Source organism: Rhopilema esculentum, chromosome 1, assembly GCF_057945365.1.
Source record: "Rhopilema esculentum isolate cy_ngs chromosome 1, ASM5794536v1, whole genome shotgun sequence".
Lineage (NCBI taxonomy): Eukaryota > Metazoa > Cnidaria > Scyphozoa > Rhizostomeae > Rhizostomatidae > Rhopilema > Rhopilema esculentum.
The window spans coordinates 2,490,397-2,505,536 of record NC_142815.1 but is presented as its reverse complement, the minus strand read 5'-3'; the positions used below and the strand labels follow the sequence as shown (position 1 = coordinate 2,505,536).

At 36.8% G+C, this 15,140-nt stretch overlaps 1 protein-coding gene across 1 annotated transcript; it reads left to right on the top strand.

The window, feature by feature from the left end:
• Positions 1 to 3: 3 nt before the first annotated feature.
• Positions 4 to 13,034, top strand: LOC135690220 (protein N-terminal glutamine amidohydrolase). The gene is made up of 6 exons (XM_065207718.2): positions 4 to 193; positions 4,548 to 4,647; positions 7,459 to 7,512; positions 9,501 to 9,649; positions 10,153 to 10,277; positions 11,049 to 13,034. Exons 1-6 carry the CDS (start codon positions 105 to 107, stop codon positions 11,147 to 11,149), a joined length of 618 nt encoding a protein of 205 aa, XP_065063790.1. The 5' UTR covers positions 4 to 104; the 3' UTR covers positions 11,150 to 13,034.
• The last annotated feature ends 2,106 nt before the right edge of the window (positions 13,035 to 15,140 follow it).

The following is a 15,140-nucleotide window of genomic DNA, read 5'->3' as shown; positions in this document are numbered from 1 at the left end:
TCAATTTGACAATCAAAATGATCAAATGCGTGCTGAAGAAATGGCGGACAGAACGGTGCTTTATTTGTAGATTGTTTTGCCGGTAAAAAACTGTTAAAAGGAGGATGGAGGGCAGCCAGCAACCGCAAAATACCACAGCTTCGAACAAGAAAGGTCTTTCAGCTTCTAGCTGCGTGTATACGAGCTGTTATTGGTGAGTTTTTAATTTCTGCAATACACTCATTTTTTATAAGAAACTGGCTATAAGAAGCGAGTACTGGACAGCAGAAAAAAATTAAGAAACTTCAGTACCCAAAGCAAAAAAAGTAAGAAACTATTAAATCGTGATAAAACTGAGAACAACGAAATTTTGTAAAATCCAAGCTTGCAATCGAGTTCTAACATGATTGCCCTGTTGGCTTAGAACTTGAGACACAAGGGATAAAAATATACTTCCCACATCTAAATACAGGATCGGAACGGAAGCGAATCTATTGACGTGATAAAAAGGGTCACAAACATTGCATAAAATCATTCATAACATCATAATTAAGAAACTCTTAAGAAACAATGAGTATTGAAATTTCCAGAACATTGAGAAACTGGAGTACTCAACATCGACCTTTGTTTCTTATAAAAAAATGAGTGTAGTCCCTGCACCATTAAAGTATATGGAGTGTATGGGAAATAGAAATGCCTACTTTAAATGATAAAAAAAATTGTGATTTTTAGCTTCCACTTATAATTGTTGATTGATCTCTGTTTCACAAAAAATTGGATTTCCCATAAAGAATTAAAAGTATACATTGTCACTATAAACAAACAAGTTATTAAAATATATAGAATTTAACTTCTTGATTTTTGTTGCAAAACAGAAAATTTCCAAATCATGCAATAGTTTCTGCTTCTATTTAGATTGTTTATCAAGGCTATAGTTTGCTATGAACATTTTCTTTTAAACCCGATAATGATAATGAGGGAAAAACATATGGATATCCAAAGATATTAAATCCAGGCAAAATGTTTGTGGCTACAAAGATTCAATTTTGATTGATAAAGAAAATTCAAGCTTTGTTTTAATCTATAAATATTGTCAAAATACTTTAAACAGAAAAGTTTAGGACAATTGGAAAAGCTTCAGAGATTTTTGTGTTAAGTAGCCTTCTCTCAACTCAGGGTGCATTTAATGTCAACTGTACGCCAAAAGCTAACTTCGATGCAGGATAGATAAACAGAACGACCGTAATGACTGGGGCGATGATATGAAAAATCACATGTTTTTAAAAACCCCCGCAGAGTTGCTTGCTTTAGCTGGACACATTATCCTTACTGTCAACTGTATGCCAAAAGCCCACCAGGGCATTTGTTTAGGTAAGCCAAAATATAAGCAGGTAGTAGAACTGTAAATATTGTACACCAGTCAAAGGAAAATTTTATTCTTTTACATGTTGACTTTGTTCGTGGCTTCTTGTTTTACACCAAGTTTCACATACAGGTACAGAATTTGAAAATATAGTCTACTATACCAGTCTTGTGCTTGTGTTTTTCTGATTGGCCTATTTTGATCCACAACTGGGTATATGTTTTTCATCGTGTTCTTTCGGACACTTATTCTGAGGTTTTATGCTCTGAGGAGTGTCAGACGAAAAAGCTTTTAGTATGTTGTGAAATGTTTACTTTTTTCAAAGCCATTTTCCAAAAAATTTTTATTGGATTGCACACCGAACGCTGAAAAAACCCTGATTATATGCCGAAGATCTTCAAGCCTAATTACATGCCAATGCATCATGTGTACTTGAGAGCCAAAATGCAGCATACTAAAATAAACAACAGTATAATATGCAGCTGTTTTGTGTCAGAGCTACTTTGACAGAATTGCTAGCATTTTGTTCTAGCTTCCTCTCAGCCTAAGTTTTGAAAGCGTAGTCCCACTGAAGTGACCACAAACTGTTTGAATTTTCTTTCTCAAGCACAAACTCATTTAAATGCATTTCACAGGCTTTGGGGAGCACCCAATTTTCTCCAACCTATTTCACTGAAAAACTGCAAAAAGCAATTATTTATACAAGCCTTTACATTTGACAGGAGGGATGACTCGCCTTTGATCCCTTGTGCAAACAGTGAATTGTGAGGAATAAATGTCAAATCAATTATCCAGGCCTGGCCATTTGAGGAGAGCAATAACCTAAGCCTTGTTAGACATTTGTTTTGAGTGAAAAGAATGTGTCTGAGTAAAGATAATTTTGTCTGCTGATGAGAGAACTGGGCTTAAGCAACTTATTTTTCTGTTGTACACAACATGTCTTTCGTGTTTCTCATAGTCTTATTGAGTTACTGCCAAAGAAAAGTTGTATACTGAGAAGGAGTGTGTCAAAAGAAAAAAGTATTCAGGCCTGGCCATTTGAGGAGAGCCATAGCTCTTGCTCCCCTCCAGGCTCTCCTCAAACGCTGGAAGGGAGCTAGAGATTGCTCTCCTAAATTGTTCTAAAAAGCAAATTTGCTCTCCTTGAAATCAATTTTGCCTTTGTTTCTATTCTTATAGCTCACCTGAATACTACTAGGAGAGCTGTTTACTGCTCTCCTGTTAAAAGTCTTACGGCCAGGCCTGAATTAACCCATTTCTAGTCATCTTTTGTGACCCAAGCAAGTGACATCAAAGCTGGTATATCAAAACACAGGAAATATGAAGGAAAGAATGTATTTGAATCAATTCTACCAGGAATGTTTAGGAAAACGTAAGGTACTTATTATTTAAACTACAATAGCACTTGGGACATTTTTTAGGCAGTTAAAGGGTTTTTAAAAAAGGTTTGGAACAATATTTTGCAATCACCCAGCAATGATGTCTACATGACCTTGTAGGTGTACATAATGTTTATAAACAAAGCACATATTTGGTATTTAATTTTCCTTGGAGTGCATTTAGGGTTATTGTAACAGTTCGTTTTCATTTGATATTATTTAAAACAAAAGGGTAAATTTTAACAGGATCATAGGATTTTTATAAACATTACTATGCTTTTAGTATTGTTGATTTTTTGGAGTGCTCGCTCCCATAAGAGAAATCCACGATCGCTGGGCTATTTACTAAGGCTATTTCATACAAAAAGGCCTGTGTTTGAATGTCAAAACTGCGAAGCATCAAAACAATAACCCAAGCCTTGTTAGACATTTGTTTTGAGTGAAGAAAATGTGTCTGAGTAAAGATAATTTTGTCTGCTGATGAGAGAACTGGGCTTAAGCAACTTATTTTTCTGTTGTACACAACATGTCTTCTATGTTTCTCATAATCTTATTGAGTTACTGCCAAAGAAAAGTTGTATACCGAAAAGGAGTGTGTCAAAAGAAAAAAGTATTCAGGCCTGGCCATTTGAGGAGACCAATAACTCTTGCTCCCCTCCAGGCTCTCTCCAAATGTTGGAAGGGAGATACATATCGCTCTCCTAAATTGTTCTAAAAAGCAAATTTGCTGTTTTTGAAATCAATTTTTCCTTTGTTTCTATTCATAAACCTCACCTGAATACTTCTAAAAGGGCTGTTTACTGCTCCCCTGGTGAAAGTCTTTTGGACTGGCCTGCATAAATTTTGCATAAATTTGGACAGGCCTGCATAATAAATTCTCATAAATTTTGTTGATAGAAGGCTCACAACAACTAGAAACAAAGAATTGTTTTATAGTTGTTGTATATGTTAAAGGCATTGAGTCATGATAAAATGGATTGGGTATACCCTGAGTGCCAAAATCCGCTGAGTCATGATTTTCATGACTGCAATGCTATTGGTTGACCTTGAACTGGTCACATGAACTCATCTTGTACTGATTGACATAACAGTTTCCATCAATAGCAAGTTGTCAACAATGGATGCAAATATCACATGAAACAGCAGCAATCACTCTGAAACCAAATGACCCCATATAGAGAAGGCTTATTTACCATGACTCAATGCCTTTAAGGCCTAGCTATAGGCTTGTGAGGAGCAAAAAGCAGGCGCTTGACAAACTGAGTACCTTAAATTTTCCAGGTGCTCAATTGAGTATCATCAAATATCATCAATCACAAAATCTGTTTTTTCGCATTTAGTTCTTAGATAGCATAAACATGCTAGGTGCTCAATCAGTCAAACTACTTGAACTGTTAAGGTGTGTGGGGAGGCACTTGATGGAGCTTGAGCACCCCTCCTTGAAAGGCCTACAATGATCTGGAATTCTATCCCAGATCAAATTAAGGACGCAGAAAGTGTAAAAACTTTCAAAACAAGACTAAAAAAGGTGCGTCAGACAATAAATAACTTCACTTTTCAAAAAGGATTAACTGGATTTTTAAACAAAGAGAATGATTTTAAATATTACTAGACTGCTAGTAAACAATTTTTAAATTTTTTTATCTTTTACATGATGTAATAATTATTTCCTTTAGCCTTTAATTTATAGCAGGTCTACATCAGCTCTTTTGAGTTGCCAGACTTTCTAACCTGCTTTAAAAAATAAAAAATGTATGTATGTATGTATAGGCTTGTGAGCCTTTTCTCAACATCATAAGCTAAAAATGATAATGTTTTGTTTCCAGTGAGGAGAATGTATGGAAACTGTGTGAAAGAATAAGAGATGAACAAATCGACCAACTTTCAGAATATTACGCAGTTTTTATTTCCAATGCAACAAGGCAGGTATGTAGACAGCAACATCAGCAAATTGTCTAGCTATTTATTCATTATTTTTCAATTCCACCAGAAGGGCTGCAAAAAACATTCAAACCTGGGAACTGCTATCCTGCATGCAGACTTTACAAGTAGAGGATATTGTAAAGTCTTGGGCAACATCGCGGATTTCTTTGTATTGACTTATTTTGCAAGACTATTGCCTTATTCAAATTGCTTTGTCTTCAGAGCCAATGATATGTCTTTCCACAATTTTAAGGAACAAATCATGATAATTCCCTTTTTTTGTTTAGGGATGTCTTTGCATACTAGCCATTGAATAAATTTGATCATGTGAGACCTGTTGCCATTATTCTGTCATGAAAAATAACCAGACCCGTTGCTACTGGTGGCGTTTGGGGTGGGACACCACCCGGGGTGGGACACCACCCTTGAAAAAGGTCTATTGCAAAAACGAAGAGTTTCATGCCACATAGGGGTGTGAATTTCCAAACGTATAGAAAAATAGAGGATAGCCCACCAACTTTCTTGGCAAATAGGACTTGGAAACCATCCTTGAGCACAAAAGCTAGCGACAGGCTTGAAAATAACATTAACCGTTGAAGAAAAAAGGGCCACATAGGTGGAACAACTTTTTACCTTTTTACCTTCTTTTAGTTTCTTTTGCTGACGAAGTAGGCAGTTTGCGAAACGGTTTGATCCTTGCAGGCAGTTTTGTATACAAGTAATAGAAAATTCAATTCAAAGCCATTGTAGCAAAGATAATAGATTGCAAGAAAGACCTTTTCCTAAAGAAGTGCCAACACAGTATACAAGAAAACAAGCACTGTTGCCCAGACTTAACAATTTCCTCTATTTGTCTGCATTCAGGCTACAATACCTGCCAAAAGTCTTGGAACACTGACCTCATTTTCCAAGGTCAAAACCAATCATCCCCCTCTCCCCCACAGAACAATGTTGGTTTACTATCAAACGGGTTAGGATTTTAAGAAGCAATTTCTTTTGCGCTTCTTTTATGATATTTGACATTGGTTTGTGAAGCAAAAATGATAGAACTACTAGTCCAACGAGAATTTTGAGAAAGTGGGATTCAAATTTACAGGGGCAGTACAAATTATAATATTGCAAAAGTTGCATTATGTCTTAACAATTTTGTCTAGGATGGTAGGTTCCTTGAGAATTTTCAGAGTTGCAGAAAAGTTTTAAGAAACAACAATTTTGGATGAAAATGATATATATCTTGAATTATGCTGTTCTAGAATTGTCAAATAGTTAAAGCTTAAAAAGTAAACCAATTAAGAAATTCTCAATTTTAGTGAAACTTTTTTTCTCAATATCTTCAACTTGCAGATATTTTTTCGGAAAACTTATCGTGTTTTCCAGTGAAGAATTTTTTCTGCAGCCATGACGTTCCGTACAGTATATAATGATTGTCCCATGACTGACTTTAAGTCTGTGCCAATTAATTTTAAGTCTGAAGTTACTTCTTTGAGTTTCATGCTGAATGCAGTGGCGTACCCAAGGGGGGTTCCGGACCCCCCCACTTTTCTAAAATATGGTCTTCGAGATTTGTCCAAAAACGATGTAAAACTCATACTATATGTATACTGTATGCTTGTGTCATTAACAATTGCAAAATGTTTGCTATTTACCGTAGGGGTGTACCGGATCAGGATTTTCAGAATCCGGCCGGAACCGGATTTACCGGATTTCTTCGTGGAATATCCGGCCGGACTCTACCGGATAATCTGACCATTTATAGAATTTTCAGTAATAAAAAGTTTTGAGCCACTTTGCGAAAAAATGTAAAGCGAGAAGATCAAAGAGACCTATTCAGGGTTGCCAGATTGAATTTACAAACGAAGGCTAGACTGGTGAGCAATTTAAGCCAAAATGCTCATAAAAAGGCCAAATCAAAAACTCTCTCAAGAATCCATCGAGCAGGCACTGGTTATATTTCTACGCTTGTGCCTGTTAGATAATTTCTTAACTTTGATAAGAATCTTACTTTTTTCTAAAACCCTTTGCTAATATCAAGATAATATTTAGGTTAGGTGATAAAATTTGAAATTTGGTTAACACTTTGTAGTTAACTACTAATTATTCTATGAATGTAGTAATTACTCATTAATTTTGGACGTCTGCTGGAAAGGGCAACAAGATCAAATTTAAGTAGTAAGCAAAAAACAATTTTTCCAGGCAACATAAATCTAAAAACCAAAAATGAAAAATTTGGCCTAAAAAGCCGATCTGGCAACCCTGGACCAAATCTGTGAATTATATCATCCAGTCTTCCTGTTTCGTGATGACGAGCACTTCCATTCAAAACTGTTTTCAAGGCGCTTGTTTTATCGTCGATATTGTTTAGTTCTGGAAAATCCATTTTTAATCACTGTATGAAGGGAGTCTGACTTGGTTTTCCAAATTTTCTTAGTTATGATTAAAGCTCTGGAAAATCCGGCAACTGGCCGGATTTCGGAAACAAATCCGGCCGGAACCGGATTTTCAAAAAATCAGCGATCCGGCGCCGGATTATCCGGCCTACCGGATATCCGGATATCCCTAATTTACCGTAGCTAACATGAATAAAAAGATGGGGGAAAATTTTGCAAAAAGGGCGTTTCCCCGCATTTGCGAGTGTTTGAAGGGCGTGGTTCCAAAAAATTTCTGGGGCCCCAGAACCCCCGCACCTTTACAGCCCTGGGTACGCCACTGGCTAAATGAGATCATCATGCAGTTGTACCAAGTATTACTGTTTGTTTTTGACTTTATTTCTTTCATATTAACATTAATTTAATTTATTTTATTTGTTTCTTAAAGGTTCCTCTATGGATGCAAAAGCAAAGCAGACATCCTCTTACTCCAGTTGTATGGGTATGCATCATTATCATCATAACTGAATTAAATCATTCAAAATAAAAATAGCAGCCAATAAACATGACTCTGTGAAAAGTATACTGAAAGTTATATAAACCCGTCATACCGTAAATCCTGAAATTGGCCCCCACCCTTGAGAAGGCACCCTTTAAAAAGCCTCCTCAAATAAGCCCCCACCCTAGAACTACAAATTTTCAATAACCCCCCTTCTCACGAATGCCCCCACTGCTACCCTAAATCCTCGAATTGGCCCCCCCAATTTGTTGATTGTTGCCATCTATGGTTTTAATCAGTGTTTATTGAATTACCACAAAAATTCATACTTTTGTTTATAATTAATTAAATGTTAATAAATAAATTCCTACTAAAATATATGAGGTCTTTTAATTATTTTTTCTTGACGTCTACTTTAATTTTATAAGCCCCCTTGTATGAGCCCCCCTCTCAAATAACTAAAGTTAAATAAGCCCCATAGGTGCATTTATGGTACTTATCTTCCTTTATCTGATGCTTTACATCTGACAATAAAAATTTAATGACTGCCACCGTTGATTAAGGACACTCTCTAGGCTTAAAACCAAAAAAATTGAATATTTGGATAAAAAATTTTTTTATCGATTCTGTAGGCAGATTTATTATAGTTTCTCATATGGTGCTTTTTAATGTAAGAAAATGCTAACCGCGGCTTACGCCGCCCCTTTTATACCCCCTACCTTCTCTCATATTATTGAAAACAGCTGTTTTGGGGATCGCGTCATTGCATTTTCGTCAACCATCATTCTATCTGGAACGCGAGGGCCTATAACATTAGCAAAGGTACCATTTCGAGCCCCATTCTCTCGTAAAGTTTGCCATTATCAAAATGCCTCATTTATTCCAAAAATCTTGCCAAAAGAGAGACTAAGATTGAACTAGCCTGTTTTCAATTGTTCTGTTGCTACAAACATAGTCTTAGCCAATCAAAGGCCTCACTCGATTGATTGACCAATCACAATTGGCTTGTTTCTATAGAGACAAGCTACTTTAACCTCCACATCAATCAAATACACGTCCAGGTTTTAGTAAGATAGAGCTTAAATGAGTTCAGGTGAGTTCAGGCTTTTTGTTGAGCGCTGTCCTAAATATGGGCAACAAAAACAATATCAGTCTATTATCTTTGGCAATTGAGTTTTAAGTGTGATGTAAAATAAATCTATTATTAAAAGTTTTGAATTTTCACCACATTATCTAAATGACCACCATGAAGTTAGTATGTAAATTTAGATAAATATGTCAAAATTCGAGTGAGTTTTGATTAGTGAAGTCTGCTAATAGATTGCTGTTATTTTGGCTCTGTTCATAAAGTTATGCACAGAGACAAAATTACAGAGGTTTGATGAGGAAGAACCTGTGCTCATTTGGCCATATCTAAGCCAACCAAATTCGTAACGCATTTGACAGATTTTGCAAATTTATAGGTTTTTCATGAAGCTCCTCCAGGTTAAGGGATCGAAATTCAATCATTCTAAAGTTAGATTTTGTGACGTCATCACTTAAGATTAAAGGCAGTCTGTCCCCTCAATGATTGGCCAATGTGAACAAAAGGTTTTCCCGCCTTAACGGATAACGGATTACGATGCTTGCTTTGGCTGGCCTAGCTGCGGTAGTGGACGACATTTGAAACTGCGAGCAAAAGAGTCTCAGAAATGGCAATAAGATTTAATAACTGGAGTTGAATGATGATAACGGAAGCATTTCCTTTCGCTGTTGACATGTTTGTCGCAAAAACAAAACAGGGAACAAACTTTTTCTAGCCACAGCTTCACTTCAACGGGAACACATCCATTTGATTCAAAAGCTCTGGAATCCATGCTGTCTCTGATTGGTTTAAATTGTTTAATTATCGATCAAGCTCAACGGTGCGTGAATTTCACTCCCGTGAAAAGAAAGTTGAGCACAAAAGGGGACAGACTGCCTTTAAATAAATTCTTATTCTCTGCCCATAGGATTATCATGTGATACTTGTCCGAAAATGTCCAGATGGAGAGTCCTATGTATATGATCTGGATTGTATACTCGCATTCCCATGCCATCTCTCTGACTACGCAAGTCAGGTACTGCGAAGTAACAAGGGATTAAAAAAGCAATTTCACAGGTATTACATTTGTTGTGTAATATACCGTTTGATACAGTATGATGTAGAATAATGTTGTATGATATCACACAATATTATGTTATTTAATATGGTATAATGCAGTGTAAGATAATGTGGTTCAACCTGGCTTAATTTGATGAAATATAGTATAATGTGATTATAAGTAACATAATATAACAAACATAGCATAACATGACATGACATGACATGACATGACATGACATGACATGACATAACATAAAATAACACAACATAACATATCATAACATAACATAACATAACATAACATAACATGACATAACACGACATGACATAACATAACATAACATAACACATTACATAACACATAACATAACACATAACACTTAACACCTAACACATAACATAACATAACACGTAACATAACATAACAAAACATAACATAACACAACACAACACAACTTAACATAACATAACATAACGTAACGTACCACAAAATAACAATTTTCCCGTTACTTTTTCAGAAAATTTCGTGTTGTTCCGGCCGCTGTTTTTCTAAACACATTTGCATCTGACCGGTCACATATGAAGAAACCGAATGGAGAGTGGATTCAGGAACCACCGGATTATCCTGCTATCCGGACTGCAGGTGAGGAAACCTCGTATTGAACTTCTTTTTGAGTCACCCTGAGACTCTGAGCAACTTCTGTATGTAGGGATTGAGAAAAGGTAAATTTTGTATCAGCTTGGACGTAAAGAAACGAATAATAAAGGTTCTTACTTAAGTCATATCACCATATTTCTTTGGATAAAGGATGGCGATACAAAAAGCAAAGGCCACTTTTTCGGCTAGGATACGGCCACTCGCGGCTGAAATAACACTAAAAATCATACCTTATTGATGTATATTATAAGCGAAAAACATTATTAAAGTTTGCAGGACAAATTTGGAGTAGTAATTTTGTAATAGAGTGTCTAATTCCATCTAAATTCACCAAGAGAAACGGGATATCTTCGCCATGATTGAATGAAGCTTCATTTCCTTAGCCTAAACCAAATTAGCATACACTTTTCGTTTCGATAGTCGGTACATATGCTAAAATATAGCAATTGTCCATTCCATGTTCGGTAAATGCGCTCGGAAAATACAATTTATCCAGCTTATTGATGCACTAGAGCACCATCCGCCATCATCCCAATGTGCAAGACAGGCTAAAAACACAGAATTTTCCGTGTATTTGGTTTGTTTACAAAACCGTGACACAGCCCCTTTAAAACGTCAAACTGTTGACCTTAACTTAAGCAATCTATGACTGTTGACCTTTGAACTGCAAATTTCATCGACCTATAACCTTAAGTGATCTTTAACCCTTCACCTTTCTTCATTTTAAAACTCGATTCTATATTTTCTAAATTCTAGATGATACCATGAACCTAGAAGACTTTATTGATATGAACCCTGAATTTGGCGAAGGCCAAGTGAAAGATCTCAACTTCTTTCTAACGATGTTCGCCATGTAACAAAAGGCGAAATGACGTCATTGAAGACAGCCAGTTCTCTGTGCTTTTCAGATCGACGGGTCCTGGAAACTAAATGTCACTGGGTTATTTTCGAAGCTCTTCATACTCAAATGTTTATTGTTGAAAGGACATTTGGGCCTATTTCCACATTTTTGAACTTCTTTGTAAATATCGATGCTTAATTTTTATTTTTTGGAGACACTGATTTGTGCCTCCTTCAGACAATATGCCAGAAAGAGACATCGAAGTACTTGTTTCTGAAATAATTATATTTTCGTCATCATTTACTTTCGTAATCTGACCACTGTTTATCAACAGCGGAAACCGTTCCTGATTTAACATATACTTTTCAGGAATTTCCCTCGTCATGAAGTTTCCTCTAGCGTTTCATGGAATCTACTGGCTCAAAGAAACATTATGCCCTACTCCTTTGACACCCTGTATACCCAATTCTAGGCCCCTTTACCAAGGGATTGGTCTCTACCATATTTAAATCTTAGCATCATCCGGTATTGGCAATTCAATTAATACAGTGAAATTGCTAAACTGCGATTTGCTTACTTCAAGCCAATTTTCCCATCATCACTTGAAAACGTTTCCCACCTTACATCAAATTTCCTCCTTATCATCAAGTTGCACAGATGTGTTGCTAGGTTACCACTGTAAATGACGTAAGGTTGCTTCAAGGCTTCATACCCATAATGAGTAAAAAAACTTGGAAAACATTTTTGCAACAAAATATAATTTTTGCAATTTTATACAGCTTCTTCAAGCCAGTCAAAAAGAGTATCAAAGTGGAACATCATCAAAATATATTTTTAGAAGTTTTTACTTTTGACCACATAAACTGAAATAAAATAAAATGCTGCTTAATGTAAAATATATGTTAAGTTAGTCATAAATTGCCTGAGGCATATCGGATAGAAAGCTTAGTTTTTCCTAACGGATTCCTGTTGTTTAGGGCTAAAACCTAGACCAAATTACTGTTATTTGATAGGGAAGAGCTTGTGGTCACGGAACCAGTCTAAATTCTGTTTCCGGTGACGCAGTCTAAATTGGACGATTCTAAAAATAGATTCAGACGTCATCATTTTGGAATTCCCCGTTTTGAACTCAGATGAAATTTTTTATAGCAAGGAGAATGTTGGTTTTCAATTGCTCGCGCAATAAACTGTACAGATATAAAGTTAAAATAACACAGGAAAACATTTTAGATTTCTCGTTTCTCCCTTCCCTGTCGTTTCTCGGTATCTTACACGTGACAACTTCGCGTTTGCTGTATTTCCAGTTGTAAATAAAGTTTTGTCCTTGTTGTGTTATTAAAAATCTATATATATTTTACATGATTGAACTTCGTAGTGTACTTTGAATGCAGTTACCATCGAAATATATTTCTCGGTTTTTATTTGACACCGGCCCAAGTAAAATATGTTATCCGTGTCCGGTATCTCACTTGCTAGCAAGAGTCCGGAAATTTTACATCCTTGCCTTGCCATTGAGCCAAAGTTTGAGATAAATTATTGCAAGAAAGTGAATATGGAGCGTTTTCTTGGCCGGGCAAATTTATCTATTCTGTTTTTAGTCACTAACTGCGGTCCTTATCTGTAAGACTCACAGCTTTCCAAGAACCGTTTTCTAATCACATTAGACCACGTCCGGTTCCGGTTTTTCAATTTACCTTCCACTAGTCTAAAGATCTTTGTTAGAAGAAGAAGCCCTCTCCTTTTATATCCCACCCCTTTTAAAAATATTTGCTACCGTCCGGACCCGGTTTCATAATATTCTGCAACCTCACTGGATCTCAAAGAACCATGATTGATATTCATGTACATTTTTGATTAACTAACCATGTATTTGAATGATATCATTTTTCATGAAGTTATGTTATGGATATTTTGGCTATTTTCTGCAATTCTGTTTCTTTTTAAATCCCATTCAACCAGGTACGCCGGTACGACCAAAGGTCAAACGCCGGAACGTTCAGCTTCCGCAACGTCTACAAGTTCTTTTTTAAACGCAATCTGTCACGACGTTGAGTGAGGCCCCGTTCACACGGAAACGCAATCGTTCCGTTCCGTTCTTCTCCGTTCCGAAAAGCGTAACGCTCAGGGGTTGTGTTCACACGGGAACGCTTCAAACGACATCGTTCCGTTCCAAAAAGTGGAACGATAAAATAAGTGATACGAAAAGTGGAACGGTACGGAATACGCAATCGTTCCGTTACTGTGTGAACAGTATACTTTTCCGTTCCAGAAACTGGAACAAAAATGGAACGGAACGATTGCGTTCCCGTGTGAACGGGGCCTGATTTTAAGAACAAAGGGATTTTTTATTGTTTCCAGTCCCCCTTTAATTTATCGCATTGTAAAAAATATGGCGGAGCGCTGGAATCATGTTTAGGCTATTGTTCCAGCTATTGTTCTCGTTAACCAATCCACAACGAGACAGATTGCCTTTAAGTTTTCTTTTATTTTGATTTTCTGTAGGCATCTTCTAAATGGGACAACTGCTGTCATAAGAAATGTTTTGAACAAACTTTGAGAAATTTCGTCATGAATGCAACACTGCAGTCAGTGTCAAGTTTGAATCTTGATACGAAAGAATTTTCACTGAAAAAGCACCTTGGCCCTTCTTGCCCCTCCTATGAAAGGGCAAAAAGGGGCCATTGACCCCCGGTGCTCCTCTTTCAGTCGTCCCTGAATTCAACTTTAACTAGTTTCAATTCAGTGGCGTACCCAGGAATGCAGCAGTGGGGAGAGAGGTCTGGGGCCTAGCCCCCAGAAATTATTTTGGGCCACGCCCTTCAAACACTCGCAAATGCAGGGAAACGCTCTTTTGCAAAATTTTCCCCCATTATTTGATTCATTTTAGCTACGGTAAATAGCAAAGTATTTTACAATTGTTATTGACACAAGCATACAGTATACTACACCCCCCCCCCAATTTTACATCGTTTCTGGACAAATCTTGAGGATCATATTTTAGAAAAGTGGGGGGTCCGGACCCCCCTATTCCCCCCCTTAGGTACACCACTGTTTCAATTCTATTTGGCATTTGCCTTTGAACGAAACACAAAAAATATCGAATAGGATGCTTGACTGAAGAGGGGAACAGGCAAAAGTGAATTTGACTTTGACCCTGGCAAGTATAAATGCCGTTTGTATTTCATGAGGAATAATTAAAGGAGCCTTGAAAAATTTATTGAAATAAAATGTCTGCGAACTTTGAAGCTGTCCGAAGACTTTTGTTATACAACTAGTTTTGTCTGTCGTGCATCGTGTTTGTGGTTCGTTATTGTTAATGAGAATGTCTTTCGATGTTTGCGTCAGTAATTTTGTTTGTCATCGTGCCATCTCTATTTTAGTTGTTATTAGTTCATTTGCCGTTAATTTGTGTCATTAGGGTTTTATGTGCGTCACTCGTGTTGTTAAAAGCGTATGTTCTTTGAGTGCAAGTCCAGTCGAGTCGAAGTTTTCGTTGAATAAAGTCGTTATCTTGTAATTGTTGGTTGCTGCTGATTATACGATCGCTATTGAAGAATCTTGGTTTTAAAAAAAATACTTTATTTTACATTGGTGACCACGACGTGACAACTCGCGACCTTCATTTGGAGCTGAAAAAAATGATGTCGTTGGAGCAATCGAAGGATATTTTATTAGAGATCGTCACAGAAGTAATCGCTTATATGGCTGAAAAGATAAGGCCGGCTGAAGAAAAAGCAAGAAACCCCTTCGCCAACCGCACAAACGTATACAGAGGGGAGGACGGACGGCCTATTTGTTACAGCTGCTTACGAATAGGCCACGTTTCAAAATACTGCTGGGACAGGCGATATGCCTAGGCTAGTGACGTCAAAGACATTATCAAATTTGGGATCCCGCAGTATGTATCAAATTTTCAGAACGCACTAGATGGACTGGAAGCCAAAATGAGGGACTTGAAGGAATTAAATCGACAACTCAAGGATTGGACAATGCCCTACCAGTTTGAT

What these genes read in the sequence shown, in the direction of transcription:
- LOC135690220 (XM_065207718.2), top strand. Translation starts at nt 105, where the DNA reads ATGGAGGGCAGCCAGCAACCGCAAAATACCACAGCTTCGAACAAGAAA. An exon ending in TTTCCAATGCAACAAGGCAG is followed by an intron (nt 4,648 to 7,458) that starts GTATGTAGACAG and finishes TGTTTCTTAAAG; the next exon opens with GTTCCTCTATGGATGCAAAA. An exon ending in TTAAAAAAGCAATTTCACAG is followed by an intron (nt 9,650 to 10,152) that starts GTATTACATTTG and finishes TTACTTTTTCAG; the next exon opens with AAAATTTCGTGTTGTTCCGG.